This window comes from Coregonus clupeaformis, chromosome 1 (assembly GCF_020615455.1).
Source record: "Coregonus clupeaformis isolate EN_2021a chromosome 1, ASM2061545v1, whole genome shotgun sequence".
Taxonomy (NCBI): domain Eukaryota; kingdom Metazoa; phylum Chordata; class Actinopteri; order Salmoniformes; family Salmonidae; genus Coregonus; species Coregonus clupeaformis.
Genome location: NC_059192.1, coordinates 34,752,787 through 34,771,634, shown reverse-complemented (window position 1 = coordinate 34,771,634; position 18,848 = coordinate 34,752,787). Strand labels below are relative to the sequence as shown.

The 18,848-nt window shown below is 42.4% G+C and overlaps 2 protein-coding genes across 2 annotated transcripts; both read right to left on the bottom strand.

The window, feature by feature from the left end:
* Positions 1 to 8,145: 8,145 nt before the first annotated feature.
* crp1 (C-reactive protein 1) lies at positions 8,146 to 10,752 on the bottom strand. Its single transcript, XM_041898155.1, has 3 exons — positions 10,645 to 10,752; positions 10,427 to 10,502; positions 8,146 to 9,905 (listed from the first exon to the last, which is right to left on the bottom strand). The coding sequence occupies exons 1-3, from the start codon at positions 10,645 to 10,647 to the stop codon at positions 9,295 to 9,297; spliced, it is 690 nt and encodes a 229-aa protein (XP_041754089.1). The 5' UTR covers positions 10,648 to 10,752; the 3' UTR covers positions 8,146 to 9,294.
* Positions 10,753 to 11,260: 508 nt separating this feature from the next.
* Positions 11,261 to 18,275, bottom strand: LOC121567309 (E3 ubiquitin-protein ligase CHIP). Its single transcript, XM_041877252.2, has 8 exons — positions 18,084 to 18,275; positions 16,744 to 16,980; positions 16,314 to 16,512; positions 15,736 to 15,901; positions 15,286 to 15,364; positions 15,043 to 15,099; positions 13,427 to 13,543; positions 11,261 to 13,116 (listed from the first exon to the last, which is right to left on the bottom strand). The coding sequence occupies exons 2-8, from the start codon at positions 16,855 to 16,857 to the stop codon at positions 12,991 to 12,993; spliced, it is 858 nt and encodes a 285-aa protein (XP_041733186.1). The 5' UTR covers positions 16,858 to 16,980; positions 18,084 to 18,275; the 3' UTR covers positions 11,261 to 12,990.
* Positions 18,276 to 18,848: the final 573 nt, after the last annotated feature.

Sequence of the window (18,848 nt, the reverse complement as noted above, 5' to 3'; positions counted from 1 at the left end):
GCCCTAAATTTTGCTGGTGTTATCGGCAAAGCTCAGTGGGAGAAAGTTTAAGTAGAAAGACTACTTTCTGGAGGACAATGACATGCTGACTCACCCTGCGTTTACATGGTAATTCTTAAAGAGATGGGTGTAAAGGCTTAAGAGGGTGTAAATGTGGCAAGTGTGAAAATCTCAGCAAAATCTTTCAAGGGCTTTTTCTCCTACTTGTCTCCTGAGTGGTTTTACAAGTTTATCAACTTTCAAAGCAGCATAACTTTCCCATGTTTCCTCCAACTACAGTGTATTTTCTGAGACCATTTCTGAGCTCTGAAATTTAGACTTAAGCTCACATAGAGGTGCGTTCACAAATGCCAACCTTCAATTCTTGTCTGTTTTGAAACAGTTGCACAGACGTCATTTTGGGAATATATTTCGGCCTTCGTAAAAATCATATCAACTGCTTAGACCAACCACTCCAAAAATTCTCAGAATCCAGAATCAGTATCTAAAGCAGTGTTTCCCAATCCTGGTCCTGGGGACCCAAAGGGGTGCACATTGGGAAACACTGTATAATCAAAAGGCTTAGGGGGGGGTAAGTACCATTCCTAGCAGTCCTGAAGGTCTTCCACCGGACAGCACTTACCCACTCTTTCTCACCCTCACATATTCAACTGAAGGTCAGGCATCACACAAGTGCGAAAGGGCTGGATGGAAAAGGGTACAACGCCTCTTGTTTTAACAAGTGTGTGTTTGTGTGTTCATGTGTGAGTGCGTATGTCCGTAGTGCATGCAAGTGTGTGGCGGGAGTTAGGAGACACTATGACACTACTACCCTGATACCGGCGGGGAGAGTCAGAAATTCCAGAAAGGCAGTGATTTTGTGTTTTTTAAACATAACATTTGCGTTGCTAAGTCGCAGAGTGGTGAACGTGTCAGGAGGGAGGTCATAGAAGTTCCTGCTCCCTGATTCAAACTGACTCTAATGGGGAGGCCTGGTGAATTTTTCATACAGCCCAGAGGGGGAGGAAGAGCCAGCATACTGGGGACATTATAACCTCCATCTCTGGAGGAGAGAGAGAGAGAGAGAGAGAGAGAGAGAGAGAGAGAGAGAGAGAGAGAGAGAGAGAGAGAGAGAGAGAGAGAGAGAGAGAGAGAGAGAGAGAGAGAGAGAGAGAGAGAGAGAGAGGAGAGAGAGAGAGAGAGAGAGAGAGAGAGAGAGAGAGAGAGAGAGAGAGAGAGAGAGAGAGAGAGAGAGAGAGAGAGAGAGAGAGAGAGACAGAGAGAGAGAGAGAGACAGAGACAGAGACAGAGACAGACAGACAGACAGACAGACAGACAGACAGACAGACAGACAGACAGACAGACAGACAGACAGACAGAGAGAGAGAGACAGAGAGAGAGAGAGAGAGACATAACTCTTAACACTATTCTCATTCCCATCTTTCCATTCGTAATGCTTTGAATAAAATCTATGATAATTACTACTGTTCAAAAGTTTGGGGTCACTTAGAAATGTCCTTGTTTTCGAAAGAAAAGCAAATTTTTTGTCCATTAAAATAACATCAAATTGATCAGAAATACAAAAAAGCCATATCTCAGACTGCCCATCTTAATCTTTTCTTTTTATTGACCAGTCTGAGATATGGCTTTTTCTTTGCAACTCTGCCTAGAAGGTCAGCATCCCGGAGTCGCCTCTTCACTGTTGACGTTGAGACTGGTGTTTTGCGGGTACTATTTAATGAAGCTGCCAGTTGAGGACCTATGAGGCATCTGTTTCTCAAACTAGACACTCTAATGTATTTGTCCTCTTGCTCAGTTGTGCACCGGGGCCTCCCACTCCTCTTTCTATTCTGGTTAGAGCCAGTTTGTGTTGTTCTGTGAAGGGAGTAGTACACAGCGTTGTACGAGATCTTCAGTTTCTTGGCAATTTCTCGCATGGAATAGCCTTCATTTCTCAGAACGAGAATAGACTGACGAGTTTCAGAAGAAAGTTATTTGTTTCTGGCCATTTTGGGCCTGTAATCGAACCCACAATTGCTGATGCTCCAGATACTCAACTAGTCTCAAGAAGGCCAGTTTTATTGCTTCTTTAATCAGCACAACAGTTTTCAGCTGTGCTAACATAATTGCAAAAGGGTTTTCTAATGATCAATTAGCCTTTTAAAACGATACACTTGGATTAGCAAACACAACGTGCCATTGGAACACAGGACTGATGGTTGCTGATAATGGGCCTCTGTACGCCTATGTAGATATTCCATAAAAAATCTGCCATTTCCAGCTACAATAGCCATTTACAACATTAACAATGTCTACACTGTATTTCTGATCAATTTGATGTTATTTTAATGGACAAAAAAATTGCTTTTCTTTCGAAAACAAGGACATTTCTAAGTGACTCAAACTTTTGAACGGTAGTCTATGTTGAACTCAAGCTAAAGCCTCTACTCTTAGAAATATTACCCCAGACAAAATATAATGCACCCGGATGATTGTGAAAGTTTCTTGTAAATAATTTTACTTACACATACAGTATTTCAAGTACTTGTGATTTTGGCATGTTGAAGACAAGAATCACAATAGAGAGATGCACTAGGTAGCTAGTTGGCGTGTACTTGTAGAGATTTCTGCACTGATCAGTGTCAAATACATGTACACTATATATACAAAAGTATGTGAACACCCCTTCAAATTAGTGGATTCGCCCGTTGCTGACAGGTGTATAAAATCGAGCACACAGCCATGCAATCTCCATATACATATATGTGGTCCTCTGTAGCTCAGCTGGTAGAGCACGGCGCTTGTAACGCCAAGGTAGTGGGTTCGATTCCCGGGACCACCCATACACAAAAATGTATGCACGCATGACTGTAAGTCGCTTTGGATAAAAGCGTCTGCTAAATGGGATATTAATTACTTAATAATTAATTACTAATTAATTAATTAAAAATATACAAACATTGGCAGTAGAATGGCCTTACTGAAGAGCTCAGTGACTTTCAATGTGGCATTGTCATAGGATGCCAACTTTCCAACCAGTCTGCCCCGGTCAACTGTAAGTGCTGTTATTGTGAAGTGGAAACGTCTAGGAGCAACAATGGCTCAGCCACAAAGTGGTAGGCCACACAAGCTCACAGAACGGGACTGCTGAGTCCTAAAGTGCGTAGCGCGTAAAAATCGTCTGTCCTCGGTTGCAACACTCACTACCGAGTTCCAAACTGCTTCTGGAAGCAACGTCAGCACAAGAACTGTTCGTCGGGAGCATCATGAAATGGGTTTCCATGGCCGAGCAGCCGCACACAAGCCTAAGATCACCATGCTCAATGACAAGTGTCGGCTGGAGTGGTGTAAAGCTCGGTAGAGGAGGAATAATGGTCTGGGGCTGTTTTTCATGGTTCGGACTAGGCCCCTTCGTTCCAGTGAAGGGAAATCTTAACGCTACAGCATACAATTACATTCTAGACGATTCTGTGCTTCCAACTTTGTGGCAACAGTTTGGGGAAAGCCCTTTCCTGTTTCAGCATGACAATGCACCCGTGCACAAAGCGAGGTCCATGCAGAAATGGTTTGGTCGAGATCGGTGTGGAAGAACTTGACTGGCCTGCACAGAGCCCTGACCTCAACCCCATCGAACACCTTTGGGATGAATTGGAAGGCCGACTGCGAGCCAGGCCTAATCGCCCAACATCAGTGCCCTGACCTCACTAATGCTCTTGTGGCTGAATGTTCCAACGTCTAGTGGAAAGCCTTCCCAGAAGAGTGGAGGCTGTTATAGCAGTAAAGGGGGGACCAACTCCATATTAATGCCCATGATTTTGGAATGAGATGTTCGACGAGCAGGTGTCCACATACCTTTGGTCATGTAGTGTATGTATCAACTAAAGATAATTCATGAATAACTGTAGAGCGTTTCATGTGGAGTTTTACAGAAGATATGGTTGTAGCTTTAAACTGATAACAAAATGTGACTTTTGTTTGGTTAATCTTTTCTATGTTTTTCATTTTTGTTTCTGTTATTATTTAACAATATTCAAGTGCTCTTTCTTATCAGGATATCAAATCATTGTGTCAACAATTCACTAATATAAGGTAGTAACCGGATTCATAAAGAGTCACATTTAGGATTACATTCTGTCTTATGAATCTGTAATAAATTGTTGTAACATATTGGTTGAAATTGTGTGATGAAAACAAATAACCTGATATGTGCTTATTACTGTATTGGATTAAACACCAGACACACTTCTCTTCAATGCACATTTCCATGTTTTAGCATCATTATGCATAATAATCATAATTCACACACAGTCGCCAACCAATGCATGTACAATTTAATACAATTAGCTGGTAATACTTTTTCATATTTCTTCAAAGAATAATGGACCTTATACTGTATGTCTTGTTAAGATTAAACAGTAGTTGTTTTCTGAGGACAAAAGCAGGTTGAACGTCCACATTTTAATGAAATGAACATTTCTGCAAGAAATCTCTTTAAAAAATTCCATCTGTTCAATGGACACATGCCAGAGCTCACCCGGATAGCTCGTGGCACTGTCTTGCGTATGCAAATATGTTTTGCCTGGAAATCTATTTGGAGTTGCTCGAAGGAATCCAGAACGGGCCTCCTTCTGTCTTCCCCACCGGCTCATGCGGGCCTCCCTCACGCCGTCTATGTCCTCTCGTGTGGAAGACATTTCACCAGCTCACACACGCAGGGACGAGCAGCGCGCTGCATGCACCACATCGCACCGCACCGTCTCAGATGGCCCAACCATTGGCGACTATGCAGATCTCACAGGCCGCTGCTGCTGGCTCTCTCTATCTCTGCGAGCAGGACAAGGCGCCCCGCAACTGTTTGCTCAGTTGTATAATACACGCTGTAGACCCCATTCAAAGGACAGCGAGCAAGTAATTAGAGGCCTACTGTTTCACTAGTTAGCCATAAAGAGGTGAAAAGGGCTCTACAATAAATGTTTAGGTGTTGTAAGTAAACCTAACTTTAAGGTAAAATGTTCTGTATTGTTGTTTAAAAATTCAGAGTGGATCAAAACATCAATATGGGACTTTTTACATCAATTTGTGATGTTTTTTGGTGTGAAAAACATCACTATATGACTAAAACTGTTCTCATACTGTGTTCAACCATGTTCGATCTTGCCTAGCCATCTTGTTTCAAGAGGACCACAATGGAAATAAGTCCCAGATATTATTGTGTGTTATCCTCAATGATTTTACTCAAGTTTTATGTGTGCTTGTTTTTTTAAATGGTTGAATTATTAAACTAAACTAAAACCAGGTTGTATATAATCCTATAAAATAATGTTTGAAACAAATATGCTGATAGTTGATTGTGTATAAAGGGTTCCAATGGTATTTTTGGCACTAAAGTCTATTCTTAGTATGGAAAATATTAAATATACTGCAATCAAAAACACACAAATTTGACCATTTTGTACTGAACCTTCACTTCAGTACAAAATAGGCCAATATAATTATTTGTTCAGAAATATTCCAAAATATTCCTACTCACTAATCTATAGTCTACTGCAATATGGGATGTATTCATAGTTCATTCATAGTTCATCCGATCTCAAAAAGTTCAAAAACCTGACTAAACTTGAAAGTTAATCTACCATAAGTAAAAGTAAAGAGGATATGGTGATATGGTGTGTACGGGTTGAGGGTGTAGTGTGTAGTGTGACGGGGGGGGGGTGTTATGCGCGCGTGTCTAGGCTGGAAGGCAGCTAGCACTCCTCTTGGGCATGGATGCGAGAGGATAGAAAGGAGGAGAGGAGAAACAGAAATGTGTGGTTGAAACAAGAGGGCTGAGGAGCCTGCCTGGGCAGATGGTCCACAAAGGTGTTACCACACAGTGAGTGGGCAGCGCGATTGATGCATTGCAACATTCAAGAAGGTGGAACATTTGGCTGCTGACCCGCAGTCAGAACTCATTCGCCCTCCCTTCCTTATTTAGCTGCTGCTGCTGAGAGAGCCGACGGGGGATTGGGTCCGAAGAAACACACACACACTCGGAACGCCGCGCTTTCCCACCCTCTGGGGGGCCTAGGCTGTGTGTTCACTGGAAACTTCTCCTTCCTCTCCAAGGAGGTCAAGATGGAGGGGGGAGGGAGAACGGGTTCATAGTGCCACAATATAAGAACAACAGGCTAACTACTACAGTGCTACAGTACATGGCGGCTAATAAGGACACATGCTTTCCCACTGGGCACACACTGGTTGAATGAATGTTGTTTCCACGTCATTTCAATGAAATTACGTTGAACCAACATGGAATATACGTTGAATTGACGTCTGTGCCCTGTGGGTTCTTTCAAGGGTCAATGTTATCAGGACTACACCCTACACTTCATTATTGGCGCAGTGAACAATATACTGTTTATGTGGTGTTGTTCCTTTTGAGTGAGATCATTCACAACATATACAACATATACACTACCTGTCAAAAGATTTAGAACACCTACTCATTCAAGGGTTCTTCTTTGTTTTTTTTACTATTTTCTACATTGTAGAATAATAGTGAAGACATCAAAACTATGAATTAACACATATGGAATCATGTAGTAACCAAGAAATGTTAAACAAATCTAAATATATTTTATTTGAGAGATTCTTCAAATAGCCACCCTTTGTCTTGATGACAGCTTTGCACACTCTTGGCATTCTCTCAACCAGCTTCACCTGAAATGCTTCTCCAACAGTCTTGAAGGAATTCCCACATATGCTGAGCACTTGTTGGCTGCTTTTCCTTCACTCTGCGGTCCGACTCATCCCAAACCATCTCAATCTGGTTAAGGTCGGGGGATTGTGGAGGCCAGGTCATCTGATGCAGCACTCCATCACTTTCCTTCTTGGTAAAAAAACCCTTACACAGCCCGGAGGTGTGTTGGGTCATTGTCCTGTTGAAAAACAAATGATAGTCCCACTAAGCCCAAACCAGATGGGATGGCGTATCGCTGCAGAATGCTGTGGTAGACATGCTGGTTAAGTGTGCCTTGAATTTTAAATAAATCACAGACAGTGTCACCAGCAAAGCACCCCCACACAATAACACATCCTCCTCCATGCTTTACGGTGGGAAATACACATGCGGAGATCATCCGTTCACCCACACTGTGTCTCACAAAGACACGGCAGTTGGAACCAAAAATCTCCAATTTGGACTCCAGACCGAAGGACAAATTTCCACCGGTCTAATGTCCTTTGCTTGTGTTTCTTGGCCCAAGCAAGTCTCTTCTTCTTATTGGTGTCCTTTAGTAGTGGTTTCTTTGCAACAATTCGACCATGAAGGCCTGATTCACACAGTCTCCTCTGAACAGTTGATGTTGAGATGTGTCTGTGACTTGAACTCTGTGAAGCATTTATTTGGGCTGCAACTTCTGAGGCTGGTAACTCTAATGAACTTATCCTCTGCAGCAGAGGTAACTCTGGGTCTTCCATTCCTGTGGCGGTCCTCATGAGAGCCAGTTTCATCATAGCGCTTGATGGTTTTTACGACTGCACTTGAAGAAACTTTCAAAGTTCTTGAAATGTTCCGTATTGACTGACCTTCATGTCTTAAAGTAATGATGGACTGTCATTTCTCTTTGATTATTTGAGCTGTTCTTGCCATAATATGGACTTGGTCTTTTACCAAATAGGGCTATCTTCTGTATACCCCCCTACCTTGTCACAACACAACTGATTGGCTCAAACGCATTAAGAAGGAAATAAATTCCACAAATTAAGTTTTAAGAAGGCACACCTGTTAATTGAAATGCATTCCAGGTGACTACCTCATGAAGCTGGTTGAGAGAATGCCAAGCGTGTGCAATGCTATCATCAAGGCAAAGGGGTGGCTATTTAAAGAATATAAAATATAAAATATATTTTGATTTGTTGAACACTTTTTTGGTTACTACATGATTCCATATGTGTTATTTCATAGTTTTGATGTCTTCACTATTATTCTAAAATTATTATTCTACTAAAACTTTTGACCGGTAGTGTAGGTTATTACACATGAACAAATGGCCATTTCATTTTAGAACAACAATTTAAAAAAATAATTCAAGTGAAAACAATGGCACACTATACCACCATTAATTTACATTTTGAAGGTCTCACCAGCAATTGTAGGCATACTACAAAAAGAGGATACTCAAAAAGTTCAAAGACCTATTTTCTCTTTAATAACACACACTTTTAGTTATGCACATGCCAAGATTTGATTTCAGACCCAAAAGCATTCTTACATCAGTTTAAACATGGTACATTTATGAGAGAGAGTGTGCTAACCAAAGGCAACATTATGGCAATGGCTTTTAAACATCATAATTGCTGTTTGTCTGAAAGCGCAGTTAAATTATTAAGTATAGAAATAATGAATCATCCTTCTCTTTCACGCTTTCATTCACCTCCTTTGACTCTCGTTTACTCATCCTGTTTTCCATAAACAATTGCCAAAATAGGGCTAACATTATTGTTAACTTTTATGAATAAAATCAATATCAAAGAATTTGAAGGACATGCATGACTTTAACATTACAGGTCTAATGTTACCAGTTTCAATTGAGCCATTAGCGGGAACAAAAGCAATTGAAATCTTGAGCACAAGAATGCCACACCATGTATGATCAAGCAATGTCTTGTTTGACGCTCACTGAATAAAGAAACTAGCATATACTGCCACCTTGTGGTTAAATCTGGTACATCAACAATACATTCCATTGAAATTAGGGCTCACCAGCCGCGTGACAATTGTATAAAAGTCCCTAGAAGCCTTGCATATGAGGCCACATAAAAAAGAAAATCATGCTGAGAGCAACAAATAAATTAGCTCTGTAACTAAATAACAGATTAAATTGCATATTGTATGAAATTTGTCCTGAACATTCATGATAATTACCAAGAGGAGACTAATAAACTCCTTAATAAATTAACATAAAAACTGCTGGAATGCTAATAAAATATAGTTAACCTCACCATCCATGCATTAGGTGAGTGGACATACTGTATCTATCCTAAATAGTTAGTTCTAAAGAAGAATTGTGTTACATACATGTGCCTGTCTGATGAAGGACCTTTTGGAATCAACTGGTTCTGATCTTTCTGCATAGACTATTTAAACATCACAAAATGAATGTCCATCTTTTCTTATGAACCACTGGTATTTTGTGAGTGAATATAGTTAACTGGCTACATAAGGCATGCAAGTGACTAAATCTAGAAGACCAAACTAAACAAAAAGGTCAGCAGCAGTCCAGCACAGACACCCAAATGGGTCACATCCACGTCCGCTCGCGACTCCACTCCGAGTCAGTCATCATCCACCACCATCACATTCCCGTTCAGCTGGTACTCGATGGTGGCCCAGTCAAAGATGTTTCCCTTAATGATCTTATGTTCGTAATGCAGGGCTTGGATCTGGCTTCTGGGCAGCACATAGTCCCACATGTTGAGGTCGGTCACCTCCCCCACAAAGCTTTGCACCGCCTCCAGGTCTCCCAGGTGTTTGTCCGGGTCTTGCCCAAGGAGGACGGTCCCCTTGGGCCGAATGGTGTGACCCGGCTTGTACACCTGGTAGGTGCTGCGGCGGCCGTCCACCCAGAAGGCGGCCAGCCCCGTACGGGACTCCCAGGTGAGGCAGAGACTCGTTCTGAAGGTGGTGATGGGTGGCAGGTGGAAGAAGGCACCGTCGCCACTCAGGTAGAAGGCGATGCGGCCGTCTTTCTCGCGCCACACGTTGAGCTCGTCGTAGTCGGGCGTGCGGTAGGCGAACAGGATGATCTGCCGCTCGCCCTCCAGCTCGGTGGCCACGCGCATGCACAGAGTGAACGCCCGCAGGTCCATCTCCTTTTGGGGGATGAGCGCCACGAAGCTGAAGTCCGTCTCGTACGGGAAGACCAGCACCTTTCCGCCCAGGCCAACTGTAAACAACAACATCAACTGTCTATTAAAGCAGTCACTGGTGAAGATGACACAACAGTATTGTAGCACATTAACGGTGGTCTGACTGGGAATTGAACCCGGGTTCCTGTGACTGTCAGTCCAACACCTTAAATCGTTCAACCAAGAGGTCCAAACCACTTTACGGTCACTAGATGTTGTACTGCCGTCACAACAGTATAAAACAGCTTTGCATGAGAGCAATCTGAGTATGACTTCTCTCTGAGAAGTGCAACATGTTAAAACATGAGTTAATAAGGAATTTTTTACTTTAGGTATGCACACATGATATTTACATTTACATTTTAGCAGACGCTCTTATCCAGAGCGACTTACAGTTAGTGAGTGCATATATTTTTTTTCATACTGATATGAGCTATAGGATTTACTATTTGGGATTTTCCCAATAACAATTGTTGTTTAGTAAAGAAATAATTACAAAGAAATAATCATTATCCTAAATGATTCCCCTATATTCCATAGCCTACCAACCAAAACATACCTTCATTGGCTGAGGTGACACCCATGATACCCAGTAGGAGTATGACACTGGCAGCTATCTTTTCACTTGAGAGTATCTACCACAACAAACACATATCAGTATTGTGAAACATGCCACTACTACAGTCATTGTGAAAATAATAAATAGTAGTAAATACATCATATACTATAGTAAAAGTGCATATCCTGCTAACAAAATACTAACAGTATTGCTCTTACCATGTTGATTTAAGGTTGTTATTCCACTGAAAGGTGATGATGCTAGCTCACTCTGTCACGCCTGTCTGTTCTTAATGCCATGGGGTCTGGACTCCTCTTCCCTCCTAGTACCAGACCATTACATCACTTCAATGGACGGATGTGCTGACAATGGACCCGGTGTGTGCGAGGGGGCTTGTGTCTGGGTGACACTGGTCTTTTGTGTTGACTGACGCCCGAGCGGACGCACACACACTTTCAGAACATGTGATTGTGGGTGTGTGTGCCTATCAAGTAATTAAATGACTGTGTTTTGAGGAAGGGTGACCTCTAGGTCCAGCAACCTCATGGTCTCTTGTACATTTTGTTTTGAACAGTACTAATGTCTGATTGACGGGGTTGATTCACTTACCTACAACTCTTCTTTTTGCCGTCTGTTTTTTAAATTCCCAACCTCCCTAGCACGACACACACCTCAGATGCTGGAAGCAGCTCATGGAGCACCCCTGGAGCAGGTTAAGTGCCTTGCTAAAGTGCACAACAGCAGTGAACCATTAGATGTGATCAAAAGTAGTGTGAGCAAAATCGGATGAACATTTCACAAGGAGACAAAGGAACAACAAACCAAGGTCATGTGTATAATTAACATATCTACATTTAATACAGTTGTTTATTCTCAAGCTCTCCAGAAATCCTCAAAAAGCCAATCCCTCACCCCAACACAAAACCTGCAGTTCACTAAAATCACATACATTCAGCTGAAAGGGGACTTATGTAAACTAATTGAGAAAAACTGAGGATAAATATTTAAGGAGAATCTGTCAATAGCAGAGACTTCCAAGCTCATAGTCGAGGTACTGCAACATTGATTGTTGTGATTGTCCCCCTTCCAGCATTTCTAACCATAGGTTAGATCAAAATAGGGAAAGACACTGAAATGAGAAGGTGTAAGAGACTCTCAAAGTTTTGAGAATTTGACTGCTTTGACCATTAGTCAGTTGTCATAGACATGTGTTAAGTTGTTGTGAATACCTACTGCTACTGTGTGGTTATAGTAAAGCAGGTATGTACGACAGGGCTTTTCCCTGTAATGGAGTGGGGGAAACAATTCTTTGCAAAGCAGACCTGAATGCTTAACAACCTGAGCAGACCTCATGCTTAGCAATGTAGGGAGTCCATTGTCATGTCAAATGCATACTGTACCGGCGGTTGCACTACTAGCCATCAGCCAAACACATTGTCCAAGCGCACGTACCTATTGTTTTGTCTCTAATAACAGCACAGTCCTTCAAAACATGTTTCAAGAACTTCAAAAGAGAAAGTAAAGACGATGTTCTCATATGATAAAAGTGCAGCTATTTGAACCATTATAGAGGGAATAGAAAGGACCTTGTAGAGTCTCTATGCAGCACTTTCAACTGATGAATTGTCTATCAAATCTCCTTTTTGGATGATGAAAATAATGCAATTTGGTACTACTGTAATAATACATACAACTTGTTGTAAAATAAAATAGGTTTAATCTATTCACTGTCACTATATGCATACATTCAACATAGTATAACTGCCTGCTATGGGGGACTGATATAATGCAATAGTGGACCGTTGACCATCGATTGGAACATTCTAGTTTGTATGATCTTGTTATAACTCCACAACACAGGCAAGGACTTGAAGCAGACCGACTTGGTTGGTCAGTTTTTCTATAATCAATTTCTCACATTTGCTATCGTCTTGCATAAGAAAATCCACACTAGATTGTTTGAAAAGTCAAATAACAATTTGGCATCAAATTGACCAAGACCACCAACACTGAATTGTAGGAAATGAGTAATTACGGTACAACTAACTATACAACTAACCCATTATTATTTTAAAAATTGAAGTAAACAAAAAAAATACTGGAGTAAGAGTTGGATAAAAAGCTAATATTTTCATCGTTTGGGTAGATAGTTCCAATGGTTATATTTGAGAAGAGATTGGAAGCGTTACATTAGAGGGTTCTGAGACACCTGAGTGCAGAGCGATGTGTTCAGAGAGGATTGTGGCACAGAGAGAGATAGAAGGGAAGAGAGAGAGACCTGAGAAACATGGCCCCCGATTCTGAGGAAGGAAGGGAAGCGATAAAGAAAGATTTCAAGAGAGAAGGGGAGGAGAGAGGAGACAAATTTAGAAAGAGAGAGGCATCACCTCGCGATATGGCTGTCATTTCACAGTCCATTGTGTCGCCCCCCCCCTGTGTAAAGTGCATGTCCAGGAGGGATTTTGTGAATTCTGTCTCTTCCTTTTTTCTTTACACTTCTGGTGTGGGTCTCAGCTCTGGGCCGTGTGGGTCTATGAGCCATAGAGGGTTAGGGTTATGGGGGTTCAATAGTCCTCCACCCAACCGTTCTCCTGGATAAAGGCGTCGATGACCTCCTTCATGGCCAGGTTGGGGATCAGCTGGTCGTGGGTCAGAGGACTCCGGGTGACCGGGTCAAAATGACCCACTCGCTACAGAGGACGGAGGAAAAATTTAATGATTGTTTGAGGTATTGCTGTTGCTGTGAGATGGTAGCTTTCATTATTATGCATTTTACTCATGGTTTACAGTTTACTTTGGATAGTATTACCCTTGTGGATGAGTGGTTGGTAGAGTAGGAACTGCAAGTGTATGTATAGCTATCTAAATGGGTGGTAATTTAGCGGTAAGTGATTGGTAGTTGGTTGTGTGGATAACACAGTATGTCTATGAATGGGTGACGGTTTACCTATACTTCTGCTGAGTAGATGTCTATGACTATAAAAGGATGGTATACTGTACCTGTAGATGCTCCTCGATGTCCTTGCGGTCGTAGGTGATCCCACTGGGGGTGATGCAGGGCTCCCTCATCAACTCAAAGCTGATCTTTCCACACAGGTAGTCAGGGATCTCCCGCTTCTGTGGGGTGTACAAGAATATACATGCATGTCAATTATACATACATGTCATTATAAATACTACCCCCTAGACGAGTGGTTCCCAACCTTTTTTTAACCGTGGCACACTTCAAATGTCCCTATTAATGCATTTACATTTTAGTCATTTAGCAGACGCTCTTATCCAGAGCAACTTACAGTTAGTGAGTGCATACATTTCTCATACTGGCCCCCCGTGGGAATTGAACCCACAACCCTGGCGTTGCAAACGCCATGCTCTACCAACTGAGATACACAGGCCTATTTATTTAGTGGTAATGACCTCCATCTCATCTGATCCATACTGCAAATCATCTATTTTGTGACAAACATTTTTTATAGATTAAATAGGGTTTATTTTAACTATTTTCATAGTTCCTTACTCATGATGATTCATGTGTGTGTACCGAGGTATAAGCAGTAACTTAGGCTCCCTCGGACGCATTCTAAAGGTGCAACCACCGACACAAATACATGTTTTGTTTGTTTCTATGACAGAGGCTGTGGTACAGCTAAGCCTAATCAGACTTGCCTGTGCTAATGGTTCTCACAGGTTAAGTAAAATTATACAAATGGCTTTGTTCGTGATGCGCGTCCCTCAAATTATACAAATGTAACAATAGCCTGAGCACACCGGACTTGAAACATCGATACAGATGTAACCATGTGTGCCATTCAATGTATTATCTGAGCCTCACTGGTGCTCCCAAGTCAAAATTCCATGAGCATTCGACAGGTCATTTTTATAAGAGAGTTCCATAAAAATAAAAATAAATATTAGGAAAAGTTTCACAGCACATCTGAGAGTTCCTCAAGGCACACAGGTTGAAAACCACTCCCCTAGACACCACCTAGATCTGGGTTGTATTCATTAGGTACCAAACAGAGGAAAACGGACTGTAAAAGGGCGGACTACCTGAGCTTGTCCAATAAGAAATCCTAGTTTCCCATGGTAAAACATTTTGCTACGGTGTGCACAACTCAGTATAGGGGTTTGAAACACCAATGTTGACAGAGGCAAGACGGAGTCTTCCTAACTGACAATGACAATTACATGTACCAAGTCAACAACTATATATAGGCCCCGATAATCCTTCATAACAAGCCTCGACAAGCAACTTGAGGTGGTGGTTGCTGTAGAAACGGCTTGGACTGGAAATAGGAGGTGGAGGGCTAGTCTATTTTGGTAACCATAACACTGACACAGCTAAGTGTCAAAGCAAGAGGGTGGGTCAGATCCAGCTGACCAGAGAAACAGAGTGTGGACAGATTGTATGCGTTTCTCTAAATGAAATGGTGAGATTTTATGAATAAGATCGAATATGTATTATTATTTCAGTAATGCATAGAGCTGTGTTGTGCTATGGCTAACGATATTGAGTAATCAGTAAGATTCAGTGAAATGACCATTAGTCTGGATTGAAGGTTTGTTTACAATAGCGGTAAACGGTGTGTTCAACTAACTTAAAATGTATCACTCACTTTTCTCTTCTCGTCCACTTGGGAAAAGAGCTCCTCCATGTCCATAAGGAACTTGTCCTATTTAGGGAAAGAGCAGAGTTGGGTGAGGCTAGCACAGAGCATTAATACAAACACCCCTCAATATCAATGAGATATAGAGAAATAGGCTACATGATGGCAATTCTGTTATACAACGCCAGTGCTTAATACTTTAAGGCAAGTGGTCCCTGCATATAGACGTAGGAGGATATAGACATAACTTGCATGTTTTGATTTGATCTTGACAACATCACTTCCACTCGAATTGTCCTCCTCTTTGTTTTCCCGGCAATCCGCCACTTCCCTGAGAAAATATAAAGACGTAGCATTTCCTTAATCATTCGCTGAAGATCCCAAGATGAATTGAACAACAGAAAATGCTCTCGCAAATTGTAATGCATTAACCAGACTTAATCCCCAAGATTTGCACCAACATCTCAACAATTTCATTATCACACATGATTATGCATGTGTAGAACACTGGGCAGGATATGTAGCAACCCATGTAATGTCATTCAAGGGGGTTCTGGCAATGAACTCATATGCAATGAACCTACAGGGTATGCAATGAACTTGTATGCTTCCCTATAGGAAATGGAATATCAGCGCAGACGTTTTGCTCATACACTAGTATGAGTCTCAGTCCAAGAGCGTTGCGCCAGGTCCCTCCCTCACCTCTCCTTCTCAGCCAGGATGAGTTTGGTGAGATAGGTAAGCAGCTCGTTCTCCTGGTTGATGCGCTTCTCCTCGATGCTGTTCCAGCGCTTCTTCTTCGCGATCCGCAGGGCACTCGGGATGTCGTCTCCAAAGTTCAGCTTTTGCTCCTTGGCCAGGTTGTAAGCTGCCGACAGAACGGATCCAGATATCATTAATGTTGTCCGTTGAAAGTAAGAGCTTAAAACTGTAATGCTGCCTCTTTTCCTTCTACAGATCTTAGCATTATACAAAATAACATTTTAGTTACATTAAAACATTCTATACAATTGCAGTTTAGTACCATAACCTCAAAGGAGGTACCTAGTACTGGGTATAGTTAGATTGCGGCACATAGCATACTAACTAGCACTCAAAACAAAAATGCACATCTACGTTGTTGGGCAATACTGAGGGGGCCATATAAATACCGTCCATAGAATCTTATTTATTAACTTTAAAGACAAACTGAGCCTATATTGGCACTCATACTCTAAGACTTTGTGAAGGCCCAGGCTAAATCTGTGTCCGGGAAACTGGCCCTGAGGGTTGAGCCTGACCTCTCTGCAGGTTGCCGATGGCCTCGTCGTAGTTCTCCAGCTCCAGGTGACACTGGCCCAGGAAGAAGTGGGCCTTGACCGACTGGGAGTCCATCTCCAGCGCGTGCTTGCAGTCCGCCAGGGCTTTGTCGTGCTGCTGCAGCTTCAAGTGGCACAGAGCCCGGTTGGTGTAGTACACCGCCACCGACGGGTTACGGTTCTGTTGGCAGGATACACACACACACACACATATATTGCACAGGCTACTGTTGTAAGGGTGCATCAGTCCAGCGGATAGGCTACTTTCTATACGTACATCAATCTATTCACAGTAGGTGAATAAGTCAGTGTCAATATCTCACGTCATACCCTTTCAAAGCAAGCGGACAAGTCTAGCCATGTCAGCTACTGCTACATTATCCGGCATAAAGGGCAGTAGCTCGCTACTCACGATGGCTTTGCTGTAGCAGGTGGCAGCCTCCTGGTACTTGCGGCACAGGAACAGTCGGTTGCCCTGTTCCTTCAGCTCCTGTGCTGTGGAACTCTTCTCCGGGCTGCCTGCCATCTTCTCCGGTGGCTCCGCGGCGCCCGCTCCGCGCTGCTTCCCTATCCTGTTCCCCGTCTCTCCGGCTGTCTAGCTGTCAGGTGGAAGAATGGCCTGGCCGTCTGTTCTTTGTCTTCTCTCCAACTACAAACGAAAGATGGGCAGCATCGTGTATCACTCGTGATGAGGTGCAGTCGCTGTGGCAACTCATAAATTGAGCCCTCACACTTCACTGGCTAGCTATGCATCATCATCACTGTTATATGGTTGTGCAACTGCAAGATGCTGAAGTCGAGGTTTGAGATGCAGAAAAGCCAGTCACTACCGGGCACACCACCTGGCCACACTGAAAGGACCGCATTTGTCAAAATGCAGAATCCATGTCATGTCCCGAAAGTTAGCTAGGTAGCTAGGTCAAGACTATAACGTTAGCTCCTTAGTCCAAGGAAGCCACAACAGCCAAATAACGTTACTCAATTTAAACGTGAATCTATGCTCAATTGCCGTACGGTTCTAGAAACATAAATCCCTCTACTTTCATATCACATCAAAATCATTTAACAAATGCAAAATACACACTTACTGTATGTACACCGTTTTAACCTGGTTTAACACTATTTTTCAGTGACAACATATTTGTGCCGTCTGTCTTCCGTTTACACACAGGAGTTCGGAGACGCTGGTAGTTAAATTAGCACAGGTTGTCAGTCCAGTCTGTTTCCCGTAAACAAGAGCTGTAACATGGAAATATGCTCGTGTGGGAACCATAACCCTATAAAAGGTGTGATTTTAGAAAATTATTTCTCGCCGATTTGAAAGATAACGTATTTATCCTTCCAAAACCGTACTGTTAATGTTCAGACCGAGCGTCGCTGCTCTTAACAAAACTTCCCCCTTCAGAAGACGCCTTCGTCCAATTACTTATGTGAAATGTACTGATGGAACCGTGAGTCATGATCAAAGGCTAGTAACGGTAGTTAGCTAAGAAGGTAGCTAGCTAACTAATCTTAAAGCTAGCTAGAGAGTGGACTTTCCCCACCATGAGTTTGCTGTTGACTGAATTCGAAATGATGGCAAATGTATGGTAGTTAGCTACATTGCAACGTCCAAATCCATGCAAACCCCACAACAACCCCCCGCGGCTAAACAACAACAAACTAGCTAGCTAGCTAACGTCTAGCCTACCTCAAATATGCGGTTATTTAACTACTACTAGCTCTACACAACATAAACATCTTCAACCTCACCTTTTCAAAGGAATTTCACATACAGACGATTGATGTGCCAGTATCTTTCGATTTCAATTCTTAATTGATTTGCATTTCCCATCGAGCTTTCACGACAGAGCGATAGGAGCTAGCAAGTTTGTTGTTATGACGTCATGCTGTAGACGACGGAAGCCCGCGAGGTACGTTTTAGTAAAAAACATTATAGGTTTCTGAATCCCACTTATCTGTCTAACAGATGGCACTCTTTGACAACATGTAATCTCAAATTATATATGCTCATGCAATTCAGAGGAATAATGGGTGTAAATGATACACGTTTTTAAAATATGTTAATTGATTCTGTATCATCAAAGTCAGGGTTGGTCTAATTGCCTTTCAGCAGCAACTGAGGCTCACACGTCTGAGCAGGGTTGGGCCTGACCATGTTGCTGGAAGCAGTCCCGGAAGCGAAATTTCGTTTCATAGAACACCCGGAGGCAAAGTCATTGGGCGCGTTCGAGTGGATCACCTTTGTCATGACGTTGACCAACGTTGGTCACCTCCTTTCAAAGTGTGTTGCATTATGGGTATAAAAATGTTCCGACTTGCGACTACATGCAGAGAGGACGAGAGAGGCCTACTCGGCGGAAAATCTGTCTCCCTCCAGCAGATGGCGTTTTTCGTTGTTTTGCCCAACAAGCAAGGAGTTTTTGTATAGAGGTCAATGAGAGTCGAATTTGGTCAACAAAAAAATGAATGGTTTATTTGCTATGTGAGGTTTATTTGATTGGATAGAAGTTTCGT